Source organism: Bison bison, unplaced genomic scaffold, assembly GCF_000754665.1.
Source record: "Bison bison bison isolate TAMUID 2011002044 unplaced genomic scaffold, Bison_UMD1.0 scf7180017864291, whole genome shotgun sequence".
Classification (NCBI taxonomy): domain Eukaryota; kingdom Metazoa; phylum Chordata; class Mammalia; order Artiodactyla; family Bovidae; genus Bison; species Bison bison.
Genome location: NW_011494863.1, coordinates 11,535,508 through 11,549,366, shown reverse-complemented (window position 1 = coordinate 11,549,366; position 13,859 = coordinate 11,535,508). Strand labels below are relative to the sequence as shown.

At 53.3% G+C, this 13,859-nt stretch overlaps 1 protein-coding gene across 2 annotated transcripts in view; it reads left to right on the top strand.

Annotated features, from left to right (window-relative positions):
* The window catches only part of CAMK2A (calcium/calmodulin-dependent protein kinase II alpha), a 66,128-nt gene extending 52,556 nt beyond the window's left edge, over nucleotides 1-13,572 (top strand). For both annotated transcript variants that reach the window (XM_010850564.1, XM_010850563.1), the window contains 4 exons: nucleotides 3,353-3,428; nucleotides 6,038-6,132; nucleotides 9,954-10,182; nucleotides 10,428-13,572. In XM_010850564.1, coding sequence (XP_010848866.1) covers nucleotides 3,353-3,428; nucleotides 6,038-6,132; nucleotides 9,954-10,182; nucleotides 10,428-10,431 — 404 coding nt within the window. In that variant the 3' untranslated portion in view covers nucleotides 10,432-13,572. The remainder of the gene's footprint in view (nucleotides 1-3,352; nucleotides 3,429-6,037; nucleotides 6,133-9,953; nucleotides 10,183-10,427) is intronic.
* The last annotated feature ends 287 nt before the right edge of the window (nucleotides 13,573-13,859 follow it).

The window sequence follows — 13,859 nt, the reverse complement described above, 5'->3', positions numbered from 1 at the left end:
ATAAGGGTGGTGTCATCTGCATATCTGAAGTTATTGATATTTCTCCCGGCAATCTTGATTCCAGCTTGTGTTTCTTCCAGTCCAGCATTTCTCATGATGTACTCTGCATATAAGTTAAATAAACAGGGTGACAATATACAGCCTTGATGTACTCCTTTTCCTATTTGGAACCAGTCTGTTGTTCCATGTCCAGTTCTAACTGTTGCTTCCTGACCTGCATACAGGTTTGTCAAGAGGCAGATCAGGTGTTCTGGTATTCCCATCTCTTTCAGAATTTTCCACAGTTTATTGTGATCATCCCTGAGAAGAAAAGGCTGGCAGGTGAAGGCATAAAGTCTGGGAAATCAGGTACACAGTGCAGGGCCCCAGAAACTAAGGGGCTTTTAGGGGAAGATTTTAACGTAAAAGAAGGACGTGGGTGCAAATGGAAGACGCTCTCCAGCAGTGTGGTGGCCTCCCAGGCAGGCTGCAAGCCCCAAAGCTTCAACCAAAACTGAAGCATCACATATCAGGCTGCTGGGAAGCGTCCCGGCCTGGCTAGAGGCTGTCCTCAGGGGGAACTTCCAATTCAGAGCTTTGCACTGAGGATAATCACAGCTTTCAGTTATGGAGCGCCGGGCACTGCTCTCAACGCTTTTACATAACGCATCATTATTTACATAAATGACTTGATATAAAGGGCTTGGAACAGTAGCTGGTTCTGAGTGAGGACCATATGTGTGTTAGTTATTTTCGTTGATATATTCTTAACTCAACCCTCAGAACCACCCTATGAGGTAAGTACTATTAGTAGCTCCATTATACATATGGGAAACTGAGGCAGGGGGAAATAGCTTGCCCAAGGGCACATAGTTACTGAATAGTAGAGCTGGGGTCTGGCTCCAGAATCCATGCCCTTGACCACTTGGCTAGTCTTTCTGACGTGTTGGGGAGAAGCAGCCCACAGGAGACAAGGTGTTAAGCAGAAGCTCATGGAATGTCAAGCGGGAAGGGCACATAAAGCTGTGCAGACAAGGCAAGGGGGGTGGCTCGGGCCCCAGGGCCTGCCAGAAGCCTGCGAATTTGCCCTGCGTGGTCACCATGATTCCACGTGGGAGCGGCTGGAATGAGGTGTCTCCTGATAGAGGTGCGTTTCTCTCCATCCTCAGTCTCTAGCTTGACCAGGAGACTGGGTTGTTGGGCTCCAAGGGACAGAGGCCACTAGGCAACTTGTGCAGTTCCAGGGAACAAGGCAAAGACAGCAGCCTCAGACCCTGATTTGGTTTATCCACTCATTCATTTATGCTGCCTGTCTCAGTGCCGGGCAAGACAGGGTCACCCAGCAGAGCTCCTGGTCTAAGACACTCATTCCCAGTCCTGGTGATTCTTAGAGGAGCCAGGAGATAAAGACTGTGTCGCTCACTGTGGTGGCTGACACTGGAGATGGTAACTTCCAAGATGGTTACGTCTACTGAGCACTCACCACGTGCCAAGAGCTGTGCTGGGCATCAGGCCCTGCCCTGAGGGGCACGTAGTGGGGCGGAGATGGTGATGATGGCTTTGTTCCTGCACAGACACCGGAGCAGATGATTTCACCTGTTGCCTCCAGTGTGGCTGGAGCTCATCTCTGAACGGGGAGTGAGCAGCATAGGAAGCTGTGCTGGGAGGCTTCAAGCTCCGAGGCTTGAGCACTGGCACACTCCCTCGCTCTGCAAGGAATGTCTGCGGAGCCAGGCCTGCTCCAGGGGCCAGTGAGCCTTTGCAGTGCTCATATTAAATATTTGAGTTGGGGAAGAGACAGCCCATGGGCCCAGTGTGACAGGGAATGTGTTGGAGCTCCCGGGTTCTGGGAAGGGCCCTGCGCTGGAAGCCAGACTGCACACCCGGGATGTTCTGTGTCCTTGGGCAGGCTGCACCTCTTACCAGGCTTCTGTTTGCCCAATAGCTAGATAAGGAGGCTGAGTCTGTGGTCACCAAGGTTCTTGCAGCTTGGGTGTTCTGTGATTCTGTGTCCTCTGGGCCTGAGGCAAGCTCCCCGTGTGAGGTGGGCCAGGGTGGCCCCTGCAGTTGGTAAGGAGAGGGGCAGGCCGGGTCGAGGGCTCTGACAGGAGCAGCCTCCTTCCCGCGCTCCCGGCCTGAGAGACAGGCAGTATGTCCCCATCTCACCTGAGGCTGCTCTGGCCAGCCAGCTTGCTGACCAGGTTTGAGGCCAAGCTTGAGCCTGGGGAAGAAGGGAAGGAGGACCCGGGGAATTGAGTGAGGCTTCTGGTAGGAGCCCTGCTGGGAGCTGGGACATGCGACTCCAGTTTCTTCATTGCTGAGGCTTGGTCTCCTCATGTATCAAATAGAAAGAAACTGGCCTTGCCTCCCCCAACCCCCAGGCTGTGAGGAGCAGATACAATAGTGCATGTGGGAGGATATAGGAAGTGGGACCTATGGTGTGTACCTACTATGCGCCAGGCTCTGGTCCAAGTGCCTCAGGCACATCATCTCATCCCGTAGTCATAACAACTCTGGGATGAGGGCATATCGTCTCCATATGATGGATGGGAAAACAACCTGTGGCCCACGGCTGCACAGCTGATAACGACCCAGGCTGGGATTCAGATGAAGGCTATCTGATACTGAAGCCTGGGTTCTTTACACCGCTTGTTCAGCACTGAATGTATAAGAGGTGACAGCATCCCCATTTTACAGATGGGAAAGCTAGGGCACAGAACGTCACACACCTAATAAGAAAACTGATATCTACTCCTCTACCAGAAAGACAGCAGCTGTTTGTGGTGTTTCAGTGGCAGACAGGGGAGGCCAGGTGTCAGTAACTGGGATTCATTATGCCTGGAAAGTTCTGGAAAGCTCAGTGCCTGATTCTTGTAGGTATGCAAATAGCATAAAAACTCACCCAGACCCAAGGGATAAATAAGCCCTAAGCCCTTCCTTAGTGGCCTCAGTTTGGACCACAGGGGAACCTCTGGTGTTTGGCTGCTGGTGGTGATCATCACAGGTAACCTTGCTTGGATTCGGGTGGCAAAACAAGGTGATGGAGAAGGTGTATTTTGGAGTCAAGACTTGTGTTCAAATCAGACCTAGAGCCAGAACCATGCTTGCTCTCTGGAAGCAGAGGCTGCCAACTAAGACACAGGCTCTGCCCTTTGTAATCGAGGGGACTTTCACACCCTTCCACCTTTCTGGGTCTCAGTTTCTTCTTCCACGAAACGGGCGTGATGACACCCAGGGACAGCGTGAGGACAACTGAGAATGTGAGGCCCTCGGGACGGGGGCTGGTGTGTGGTGAGGGCTCAGGACACGGTGGCTGGCGCCACATCTCCGTCACGATCATTATTATCTCTCTGTGTCCCCTCCTGCCTTACAGTGCGGAAACAAGAAATCATAAAAGTGACGGAGCAGCTGATTGAAGCCATAAGCAATGGAGATTTTGAGTCCTACACGTGAGTTGGCTGGGTGCATCCTGCATGTCCTGCCTGAATCAGGGGGCGCTGATGGCTAACGTTGGGGGGATCTTTGTCTCTGACCCTCATTCACTCACACTGCATGTGCCGTGAATCAGGCTGAACTCATTCAGTCTGGTGTGCCTTCAGACTTTATGGTCTCCTTAAGCTTTTTGCTCACAGTACTTGTCTATATCTCAGTCCTGCTCCTCTTCCTGCTCCTATCTTGTTGTCTAGGAAGAACTCCAACAAAACTCTTTTCCTTCCCCAAGGAAAGAGGGGGTGGCTTCCACTGCAACACGAGCCTCCTCAGGAGATAAGCTGGGAAGGAGGGGAGGGAGGCAGGCCCTTCCTCAGTCCGACCATGTAGGCCTGGGCTACACTGGACTTCCTCTGACCTCAGATGGGCAGGAGCAGGCAGGAAACCAAACTTCAGTGAACAAGCGGGAGAAAAAGAACCGCAAAAAGCAATTCTGAGCCATCCAGGGATAAGGCAGAGTGCACAAAAATGGCATGATCGGAAACAAGTGGTATGAGACATTCCCTACACACCTAGGCCAGCCCTTGGAGAAGCGACCAGTGTACAAAGACTGGGCTGGAGCGCCCCCTGGTGGCCATCTTCAGCCTTGCTGGTCTAGGCCAGGAGCGGACCTCAGTGGGCCCCCAGAAGAGCCAGGATTCTGGGCTGAGGCCTCAACGTCTTGGCCAGGGCTGACAAGGCCCGGGTCTGAAGACCCAACCTATGCTTTTTGGTGGACAAAAGCTATCCATCAACTAAGGGCAGAATGACCCTTGTCTGTTAGGTGAAGTAGGAATGACCTGGGTGGGCTTTGCTTCTTGGGCAGCTTGATCCTGGTTCCTGCTATATGCCCAGGAGTTGAAGTTTGTTTCTCAAAGGCTGGGCAGGCCAGGTGCATCCTGATCGTGGGAGGGTTTCAGCAGCAGCGGGTGACAAAGCCCCGGCAATCTGCTGATTATTTCTGGAGAAACAAGGACCTTGGAAGGTGCAGGTGTGAGACGGAGGCCGCATGTACACGTGAGTGTGATGTACCTATGCACACGTAACGTGCACGTTTGTGACTGCGTGCATAAGGGGTGTGCATGGGTGTGTGTGCATGTGTGCCCCTGAGGGTTGCATAAAAACATGGAAATGCTCTCTTGAACAGATTTTGCATCTGGCCCTGGAAAGAATTAAGTCAGTGATGAGAGAGCCTGAGAGCGGCTCTGGGGACACAGCTATAGGGAGGGAGGGAAGGAGAGGTGTCTCCTGTTGACCCCAAACCCCCCCAAGTCTTCCACCTCTGCGATATCACTTCTTCTGTAGCCTAGGTTTTGACCCCTTGCTATGACCTCTGGGGCCTGTGGTGCTGAGTCTGACCCTGTGTCACCCTGGATAAGCCCCTTCGTCTCACTGAGCCTGTTTCCCTACATGTACAATGGAACTGGAGCAGATGGTTTCTGAGTCCCTTCAGAGGCCCAGAGACCTCCTGCAGAAGGGTTCCTTGGAGAGAGCGAGGTGGTGCTTAGTCTTCCAGATGGTCAGGCCTCAGAGCCCCTGCTTAAAGGACTCTGGATCTGGAAGGATCCTGGGAATCCCACGTGATCTGAGAACAACCCTGCTGGCCAATCCGTCAGGAGAACCTGAGGTTCTGAGAGGAGAAGCGAGTTGTCTGGAGTCACACAGACAGAGTGGTTAGGGCGGAACAAGGGCAGGGCGCCCTGCACTCACCACAGCTCCAGCTCACACGAGGCTGGGCCCTCCGCCATTGTCTTCAGCCCCTCCCCAGGTTGGGGTCTTTGTTTGTCCTGGGGTACTTCCTGTCCCTGGCTTCACTGTCATTGCCACAGGGGTCCCTGTTGTGTCATAGAAGATCTCAGAGACCTAGGGACGTGGGAGACAGTTTTTTCCTTCCTCCATCTGGCTATTAGGGGCTCCCAGAATGCAGACCTGAGTGTGAGCACTGAGCTAAAAATACACAGCAGAGGACCTGCTCAGCCACGCCCGGGCTCCTTCCTCCCAGGCGCCAGTTCTTGGGCTGCTACCTTCCTCATCTCACAGAAGAGGGAGCTGCGGCTCCCAGAGGACGCTGCTGCCTACAATAGGACACCTCCGTTTAATGCAGCAAAACGCACCCCTCCGGGGCCACACCTGCTGGTTAACAGAAGCCAATTCAAAGTGAAGGAAAAGGTCCCCCTGCCCAAGGAAGACAGATTAGGAAAGCCCCCTCTGGACAGATCTGCTGCCTGAGGTGGGGGGTGTGATGTAATTTGGAGAGTTGTGTACAGGCTGAGTTACCCCCACTGGCATCTTGGTATGGCCCTCTTGCTCAGAGACGTAAAGCCACTGCTGGGGGGCAGGGGGGCATGGTGGTCTCATGACGTGTAAGCGGCAGAGCCATGGTTTGGACCCAGTAGCACCTGCCAGTCAGCAGCGTCCACACTGTCCCTGTCCCAGCCCTGTCCCCTCCGCAGCCTCACTGATCCTATGAGGTGGGTGCAGTCACTTTTGATTTCACAGGCTCACCTTCCTGGGGTCCAGGCCCCTGGAATTAGAGGGGGCACCTGAGAGGCCGCCCCAGCCCATCTTTCCTCTAACTTCCTCCCCCCAGGAAAATGTGTGACCCTGGGATGACGGCCTTCGAACCCGAGGCCCTGGGGAACCTGGTCGAGGGCCTGGACTTCCATCGATTCTATTTTGAAAACCGTGAGCAATCCCTTCCCTCTGGGCTGCCTGTTGTCTGCTCTGTTCGGTGTCCTGCCAGATGGCACAGCAGGGTGACGGGCAGGGCTCCCGGGGCGGCTCCGGAGCCAGTGAAGAGGAAGGGCCCGTGTGGACAGGGCTTGGTACCGCCTTGGTTCTCTCTCCTAAGCCTGGTCCGTCCAACCGCTGTGGCTGCGGATGGGGACCTTGGATCAGTGTGACAAGCCCTCCCAGCCCTCGCCTGCCCATGACCCTGGGAGAGCCTGGGGAAGAACTTTATTCCCTTTCTACAGATAAGGGAGCCCCCCAGGGGCACACCCCCAAGTTACAGTCACCTGAATGCCTGCGGCCACCCCAGCTGACCAGCTGGTTGCAAACTGGCATGTAGGTTGCTGTCCTGCAGGTGCCCCAATGAGTGGGCATGGAAATGTACTCTTGGGGGAGAAAAGGGGACCAAGCTCACACTGCTGTGCCTGCCTGTCTGTCTAGGTCTCTGTCCGCATGTCTGTCCTTCCCAGGCCTCTCTTTGCAGGAGAGACCCTGGCAGCTTTGCACCCCAGGGCTGTCAGGGGGCTGAGGCTGGGCCTGACCTAGGGCGCTTTCTGCCTGTGTCTGTCTCGCCTTGGCCAGGGGTCAGACAGGGATAAACCAATGCACTCGCAGGTTAGACTCGTGCAGCTTAGGACCCGGAGGGAGGCCTTGAGAAGAGGCACGGCCAAGGTCCCCCAGAGGGGAGGCACTGAGGCAACGCTCTGGGATTCCCTGTGCTTGTGGGCACCCACTGAAACAGCGCTGGTTCACACAGTGGGCAAGTTGGTCCCTTTCTAAATTCTCTTTCAACACATCTGGCTCTGCCAAGAGGAAAGGCTCAGTGTAATGTCAGTCTCTCTACCGACTTTCTAACTCACCTCTTTATCGAAAAGAGAGCGGTCTCAGGCCCAGGTGCCTTGCAGGAAAGAGCGTGGAGCTAGGATTATATAATTTGATTTCATTTCCATTGGGCTTATTAAAAGTGTATTCTGTAAGACTGGTTATTCATTAATGATTGTTTTAGAAAGTCGTCTTAAAATAACTGTATCTACATTAATAAAGTGAATTGATTTAAGGAAATATTTCATAAAGTAAGTATGTGCACATGCTAAGTCGCTTCAGTCGTGTCCGACTCTCCGCGACCCCTCGGACTGAAGCCCACCAGGCCCCTCTGTTTATGGGATTCTCCAGGCAAGAATACTAGAGTGGGGTGCCATAAAGTAAGTATAGGTAGATGGTAAAAATAAAGGTAGTACTTAAGCAACTGAAGTTGGCTCTAGTCCAACTCTTCATTGTACAGAGGGGAAACTGAGGTTCAGAGAGAGGAAGCGACTTGTCCAAAGGACCCAGAATGTTGGTGACAGAACCTGGTCCCGACTGCCTCCAGTGCCTCCTCCCTTCCCCGTGCTATCCCCTCACCTGGGCACCAGAGCTGGGCGCTCCTCTCCTGTCTGCACACAGACTGATGGAATCTTGCAGAGTACAAGGGCTTAAGAGCATCCCCAAAAAGCTGTGAAGAAGGAAAGAAGGAAGTTACATTTTCTTTGACAAATCAAACTCTGCTTTTCCAAGGCTAGCAACAGAGGTAGAGTGTGAAGAGAGGTGGCTGGACCCCACAGTCAGTCCCGCTCACCCCGGAGCTCCCTAGCTGATCACCAGGGGCACCTCTCTACTGGTCTGTCCTCTGGGGGGGTGCTGGTTCCCCACAATGAACACCACAATCCCCACAGAGCAGAGATCAGGCTGAGCTGGCTTTTAAGACTCAGGGATGCAAAAGGAGGAGGAGACACGGAAGGCTGTGTAAGCCCTTGGCCTAAACTCTGGCAGTGAGTCCCATCATAACACTGGCTCCCTGGACTCTGGGCTTGAACACCTGATCACATCAAAGGATTGAAAAGAGCAAGACACAAGGTAACTGCCTGCCCCGGTGCAAGTCTCACCCTCCTGCCTGCTTTTTCCTGCTGGAGGACCTGGCCCTTTCTCCCATGCTGTCCATGAGGGTAGATGTTGGGAGCCTAGGATCCATTCAAGAGATGCCACGTTAGGGTGACCATTGCTTTACAAATGACTCTCAGGACCCCAACCCTGGCAGACAGCAGTAAGGCCCAGTGCCCTCAACGGTGCTAAATTCTATCTCTTTGGGGATCGTTCTAGATTGTCCTAATTCAGTCCCACCTGGAGACTGACTTCTTTAGGTTCTACTGCATTTCTTTCAGAGACTGGCCCAGCTTTGGACAAGTCCAGTTGCTTCTCTGGACCTCAGTTTCCAGATCTACTAAATGGATGCATTGAACTAAACAGTGTTGAGAGCCTCCAGCCCCGAATGCTGTTGAGGATACTCACAGAGGCCTTCTTGCATTTTGTGGGAGGGCCAAAAGGTGACCTGGGATCTCTGAGGTCCCTCCAAAGCTTATAGTGCAAAAGCTCTTCACTCTTGCTATACAAAAGCCCAGAATTGTAAAAGCCTCTTAGTCTACATATCTAAGACTCAGTGATTTGGGGTCATTTATCCAAAACCTGGGTATAATGTGAGAATAATATTTAGGTGTAGATACTATTCTGTGCTTTCTGAAGTTGTGAAAAACTATTTTTTTTTACATTTTTCAGGAAATCAGTGGCTCACAAACCTGGCTGGGCATCAGAATCAAAGGATGGGGGAGGGGAGGGAGCTTTTTTAATATGACAGATTCCTGAACTGGCATCTCCAAGGGCGGGACTGGGCAATCTATATTTTGAATGAGCTCTCCTGTGGGATTTGGGCACGCTTGGGCTACACTGAGGGAAGGTGTGAGGGTTCCGCTGAAGCCCAAGGTCCTGGTGACCCCTGTCCAGCCCCTCCCGAGGTGACTGTCTTCGTGTGTTTCGTTTTCTATCTTGCTGAGAAAAAGTGAGAGTTCCTAGAACCAAGACGGTGATGATGATGATGGTAATAATTGTGGCTCACATATTACACAGAGAGGGCTGGTTTTGTCAGTTCTATCATGATTATAAGAGCTGTGCCTTTCCCCCTAACTCTGGGAAAGCTCCACGACCACATCCCATGGCCACCAGTACCATCCCTACAATTCCAAGAGTCTACAGTTTTAATGTTCTTCAAGTTTCCATAATTCTATATGTTGAGAATAGAGGTGGCTAATGAGGTGCCCATAAGGCGTATCTGACTACACATGTTTCATATAGTCTGCATGATGTTTTAAATTTGAAAGCAATAATTAAAACTGAGGCATTGACATAGAAATCCAGATTTCTAGATTCTCTTGAAAAGTGAGGTGTGGCAACACAAGTCCCACTTACATAGCAAACGCCAAGGAAGCTGCGCACAGGGCGCCTCCTCAGAAGGGACATGGCGCACTGTTCACCACTCACCACTCCCTGTTGTCCCCTCACCCAGAGACACAGGGTCCGCAGTCATCAGCATCTCGTACCCAGTTCAGCCCCCTCGTGTACTCTCCTGGCCTCTCTGGGGATCTGGGTTGAGACTCTGGTCTAAGCTTACCTGACACTACATTCACCTGTATGTCTGAGATACCGTGATTCTCAAATTCCATTCCCCTGCGTTTGAAGAATTCACCTTGTCGTGAAGTCCACTGTACCTCCGCTGGGGTCTGATCTAGTCATCTACGAGCTGTGCCCTGACTCCCAGGTAGCTGAGCCCTGTCGCAGAGACCCACTGCTCTGGAAATGAGGCAGGCAGAGGTGCTCTGCTGAGGCGGTTGCTGAGAAGCGGGGAAGGGAAGGAAGTGAGACGAGGCCCCCAGGTGCAACTCCTCCGCCCCTCCCGTCCCCGCCTGCAGTGTGGTCCCGGAACAGCAAGCCTGTGCACACCACCATCCTGAACCCCCACATCCACCTGATGGGTGACGAGTCGGCCTGCATCGCCTACATCCGCATCACGCAGTACCTGGACGCCGGCGGCATCCCCCGCACGGCCCAGTCGGAAGAGACCCGCGTCTGGCACCGCCGGGATGGCAAATGGCAGATCGTCCACTTCCACAGATCCGGGGCGCCTTCCGTCCTGCCGCAGTAAGAGCCCCTCCTTCCGACGATCTAAAAGAACGGGGTGGTGTCGGTCTGGAGTTGGTACACGCTAGACGGGCCCTGAGCCAGGGGTGGGAAGACCACTGGGAGAACAGGCCTGTGGGTCCCAGGGGGTGGGGGGAGGAGACGCAGGTGGGACCCACTGGAGGCAACTTGAACTCCATCCAAGGAGGTGGGCATGGTGCCTGAGAAGCACCCACGTTACCCACCGCATCAACCATGTCTTGCAGCTGAAGGACCAGGCTGGAGGCGCTGTACTGCAGAGATCCACTCTTTGTCCGTGGAATGTGGCTGCTGGTTCTCCCACTTGGATTTTGCTGGAATTCTCCCAACCACATCATCCCACCACCACCACTATCACGTCACCTTCATACCTGTGTCAAGAAAACCTGTCCGTTCGTAAAAGCCATCACGACTTCAGAGCAGATGGCCACATCTCCCCACCTGCACCTGTCACTCTTGCTCTCTGTCCCCTGCCAGGGTGGGGCTTCCTCAGGCCCAGGTGCCCTGGGTGCTGGCCCCAAGGACCCCCCTCCCGGCTGTCATTGGCCTGGTCTTGCCTTGGCTGGAGGCCACGGTCCCAGCTGTGTGTTCACCCAGGGGCTGGGGAGGAGGGGCAGAGCCGGGAGGAACATGGCATCCGCCAGAACCCCCTCCCTGATCTCCCCTCTTCTGGGGTCCTTGGGGAAGGGCAGAACAGCCAGCCCCCTGCACCAACCTCCCCCGTGGGAGAGGGCAAAGGAGGAGCAAGATGTCAGGAGCCTGCTGCCTCAGAACACCGTCCTAACTCCTCTCCCACCCTGTCCTGCCCTCTTGTTCTCGACCCTCCTCCCTTGGTGTGGGGGGCTCGATCCTCTCAGGGTGCCCCCACTTCTTCCTTTCTTCCTTCTGCCGATGTTTACTTCCAACATGAGCTGCCCATTCCACCCATCCATCCGGCCTGGAGAATTCCAGCTTCATCATATCCGAAGGGGAGAATCTGATTGCTTTTTGAGGGCAAAAGAAAACAACCGTTAGGTATCGCTTCTACTTGGACCGCATGCCTTTTTATAGCCAAACTTCTGTGTGTTTCGTAAGTGGATTTCGCGTTAATGGATATTTATGTAATAACTAGACCTCTCAAATTATTGTGAGAAGGTTTGGGTTGGGAAGGGAGGTGGGAAGAGGGGTGAGGGGTAGTTTTGTTTTTTTTTTTCCCTGTTCTAGGTCTTTTTTTTTTTTGGTCATCTCTGAGATGGACTTTGTCACTTGTGGGTTATCTGAGGCTGAGGTGGACTCAGCCTGACAGGGAAGGATCTCTGACATTTCAGTCCCCAGGTTCCCTTGGGAACTGGAGAAGCATCGGATGTTAGTGCTGATGAAGAAATAGCAAATCTGGGCAGAGAGAGTGGGGGAGGTTGTCAGGCTGGCAGTATCTGGACTTTATCTTGCTTGCCTCCCAAACTGAGATCCTTTCTGCCATGCTGCCCAGGATTTCATTACATCTGTGCACCACCCTCAGCGTGCCCCCATCCATCTCTGGGGGGTTCACGAGCATGTGTCTTCATGCGGGTCCAAAAAGAACACTGGGAGTTCTCCTCTTCACACCTCCTCCTGCGGCTGTGGTTTGCATCTCTCTTTTCCTTTCTCTTTCCCTCTTCCCTTGGGATTGACTCTGATGTGGAATGCCTTGGCACATCCACCTGGATCTACTGTCTGCACTGTTTTCTTTGCATGACTTTATATGCAGTAAGTATGTTGAAACAAAAAAAAAAAAAAAGAAGAAATAACACTCAGCAAAACCAATCTACATGTTTTGGACAAAAAAAGAAATAGAGGTTGTATTCTCAGTGTCCGACTCGGAATTATGTTGCTGCCTCTCTGTGCTTTTGGCCTCTGTGTGGCCGTGTTTTGCCAGCATGAGATACTGTCCCCTCTGGAGGATTTTAGGGGAGGAAGAGCCACATCTCCAAAGATTTGGAGGAATCTCTGATCCCTCCAAACCTCTGGGGTATACTGGGTGTTGAGTGGAGCAGGACTGATGGGATGTGACCCAGTATTTCCTGAGTGTTCCCTGATCATGAGCTGTCTGCTGGGCCCATTGTCTTGCACTCTTGCCCCCGGGACAGGTGAGGCAGGCTGGGCAGGGGCCGCAGGCCAGGAGAGAGGCTACCCAGCCCTCCTGGTCTCCAAACTGGTTGATCACTGGCCTCTCTCCTTGGCAGAGACCCTGCTGCCGAGGCCCAGGGCAGGCACTTGGTCTGTCCCAGGTCCAGAGGGCTTCCCAGTAAGGCCCAGTGATCCCAGTGTCCCAGCAGCATAACTGCCTGCCTCCCTTGCGAGCTGCCAGCTCCCACAGCCGTCCCCAAGCCAAAGGTGAGGGATTGCTGCCATTACCAAGGCAAAGTCTGGTCCTTTTTTCAGCCTCAGTTTCCCCCTCCATTAAAAAGATTAAATATTGCTGCCCAGCCTATGTTACAGGGCTGATGAGGGGTCAGACAGAACACTGGGGTGAAGACAGCACTGAATACACCCATGAGAATCGACAGGGTGAGTCCCTGGCTGGATTCCTGTTCTTTTCTGGGCCGGCCAGTCCCCCTTCTCTCCCCCAACTGCCCCTCAGCCCCCTCTTTGTGCCTGTCCTCTGCTTATCAGTGGAGGACTGTGGGGGAAAGAGCCACGTTTTGGGGGTTATTAGGATTTCATTCCCAGTTCTGACCAGACTTGCTGTGTGACCTTGGGAAAGTTCTTTCCCTGCTCACCCCTTGGTTCCCCACCAGAGGGAGCTGAGCTGGAGGACACCAGCGTCCTGCCTTTTGTCTGCTGACACACCTCCTGTCCACTGTGCCCCTCTCTGGATGCCAGAGAAGTGGAGGTTGGTCCCTACCCCACGTTGAGATGGCTGCACTGCGAAGGCCACGCCTGTGAGTGTGCAGCCAGCTGGTGTGGACCACAGGGCACGGCGTGATCCTGAGACAGCAGGCAGGGAGACTGGCAGACAAAGTGGCCCAGAGCCCAATACCACCAGACAGTCAAACATCCTGTAGATGCAAAAAAATCCAGACCTAAGACAAGTCCTAGGCTCCAGCATGCAAACACATTCACGGGAAAGCATTCTCCCGTGTGTGCGCCCAGCAAGCGCTGATCCTGACCCCTGGCCTCCAGTCTCCCTTCAAGAGGAGACCCTTTAGGGGATGTATTTGCCAGACTCCCCGTGCTGGTATCTTTGTTACTATTTGTTTGGGGGTTTGTTTCAGTTCTTTTTTAAAATATGTGGCTGTGAACTTGAATGACCACTGCTCAAACTTTCTGCTATTGTGGGGTTGGGGGGAAGAAGGGGTGTCTGTTTTATTCTTGGTGTTTTCAGTGCAATAAATAGCTACCAACTTCTGTGCATTTGCTGTCTCTCTGTCTTGGTCAAGCAGAGCACTGGGGGAGTATGTCTGTTTCCTGCTCTAGTTCCTCTCGGTTGCAAAATAAAGACCCAGGTCTTTATTCTAATTGGACTAACTTGGTCACAAGCTCAAGGTTGAGCCAATCACTATGGGATTATGCCTGGACCTGTGTGTCCTAGCCTTAGAGCCAGGGATGGGGCTGGGGTGCCCTTAACAAGAGCAATGCGTTGCCACCAATGGCCAACAGAAAGTCTTCCTTAGGGACCTGGGGCAAGGCTCTTCTCCTCC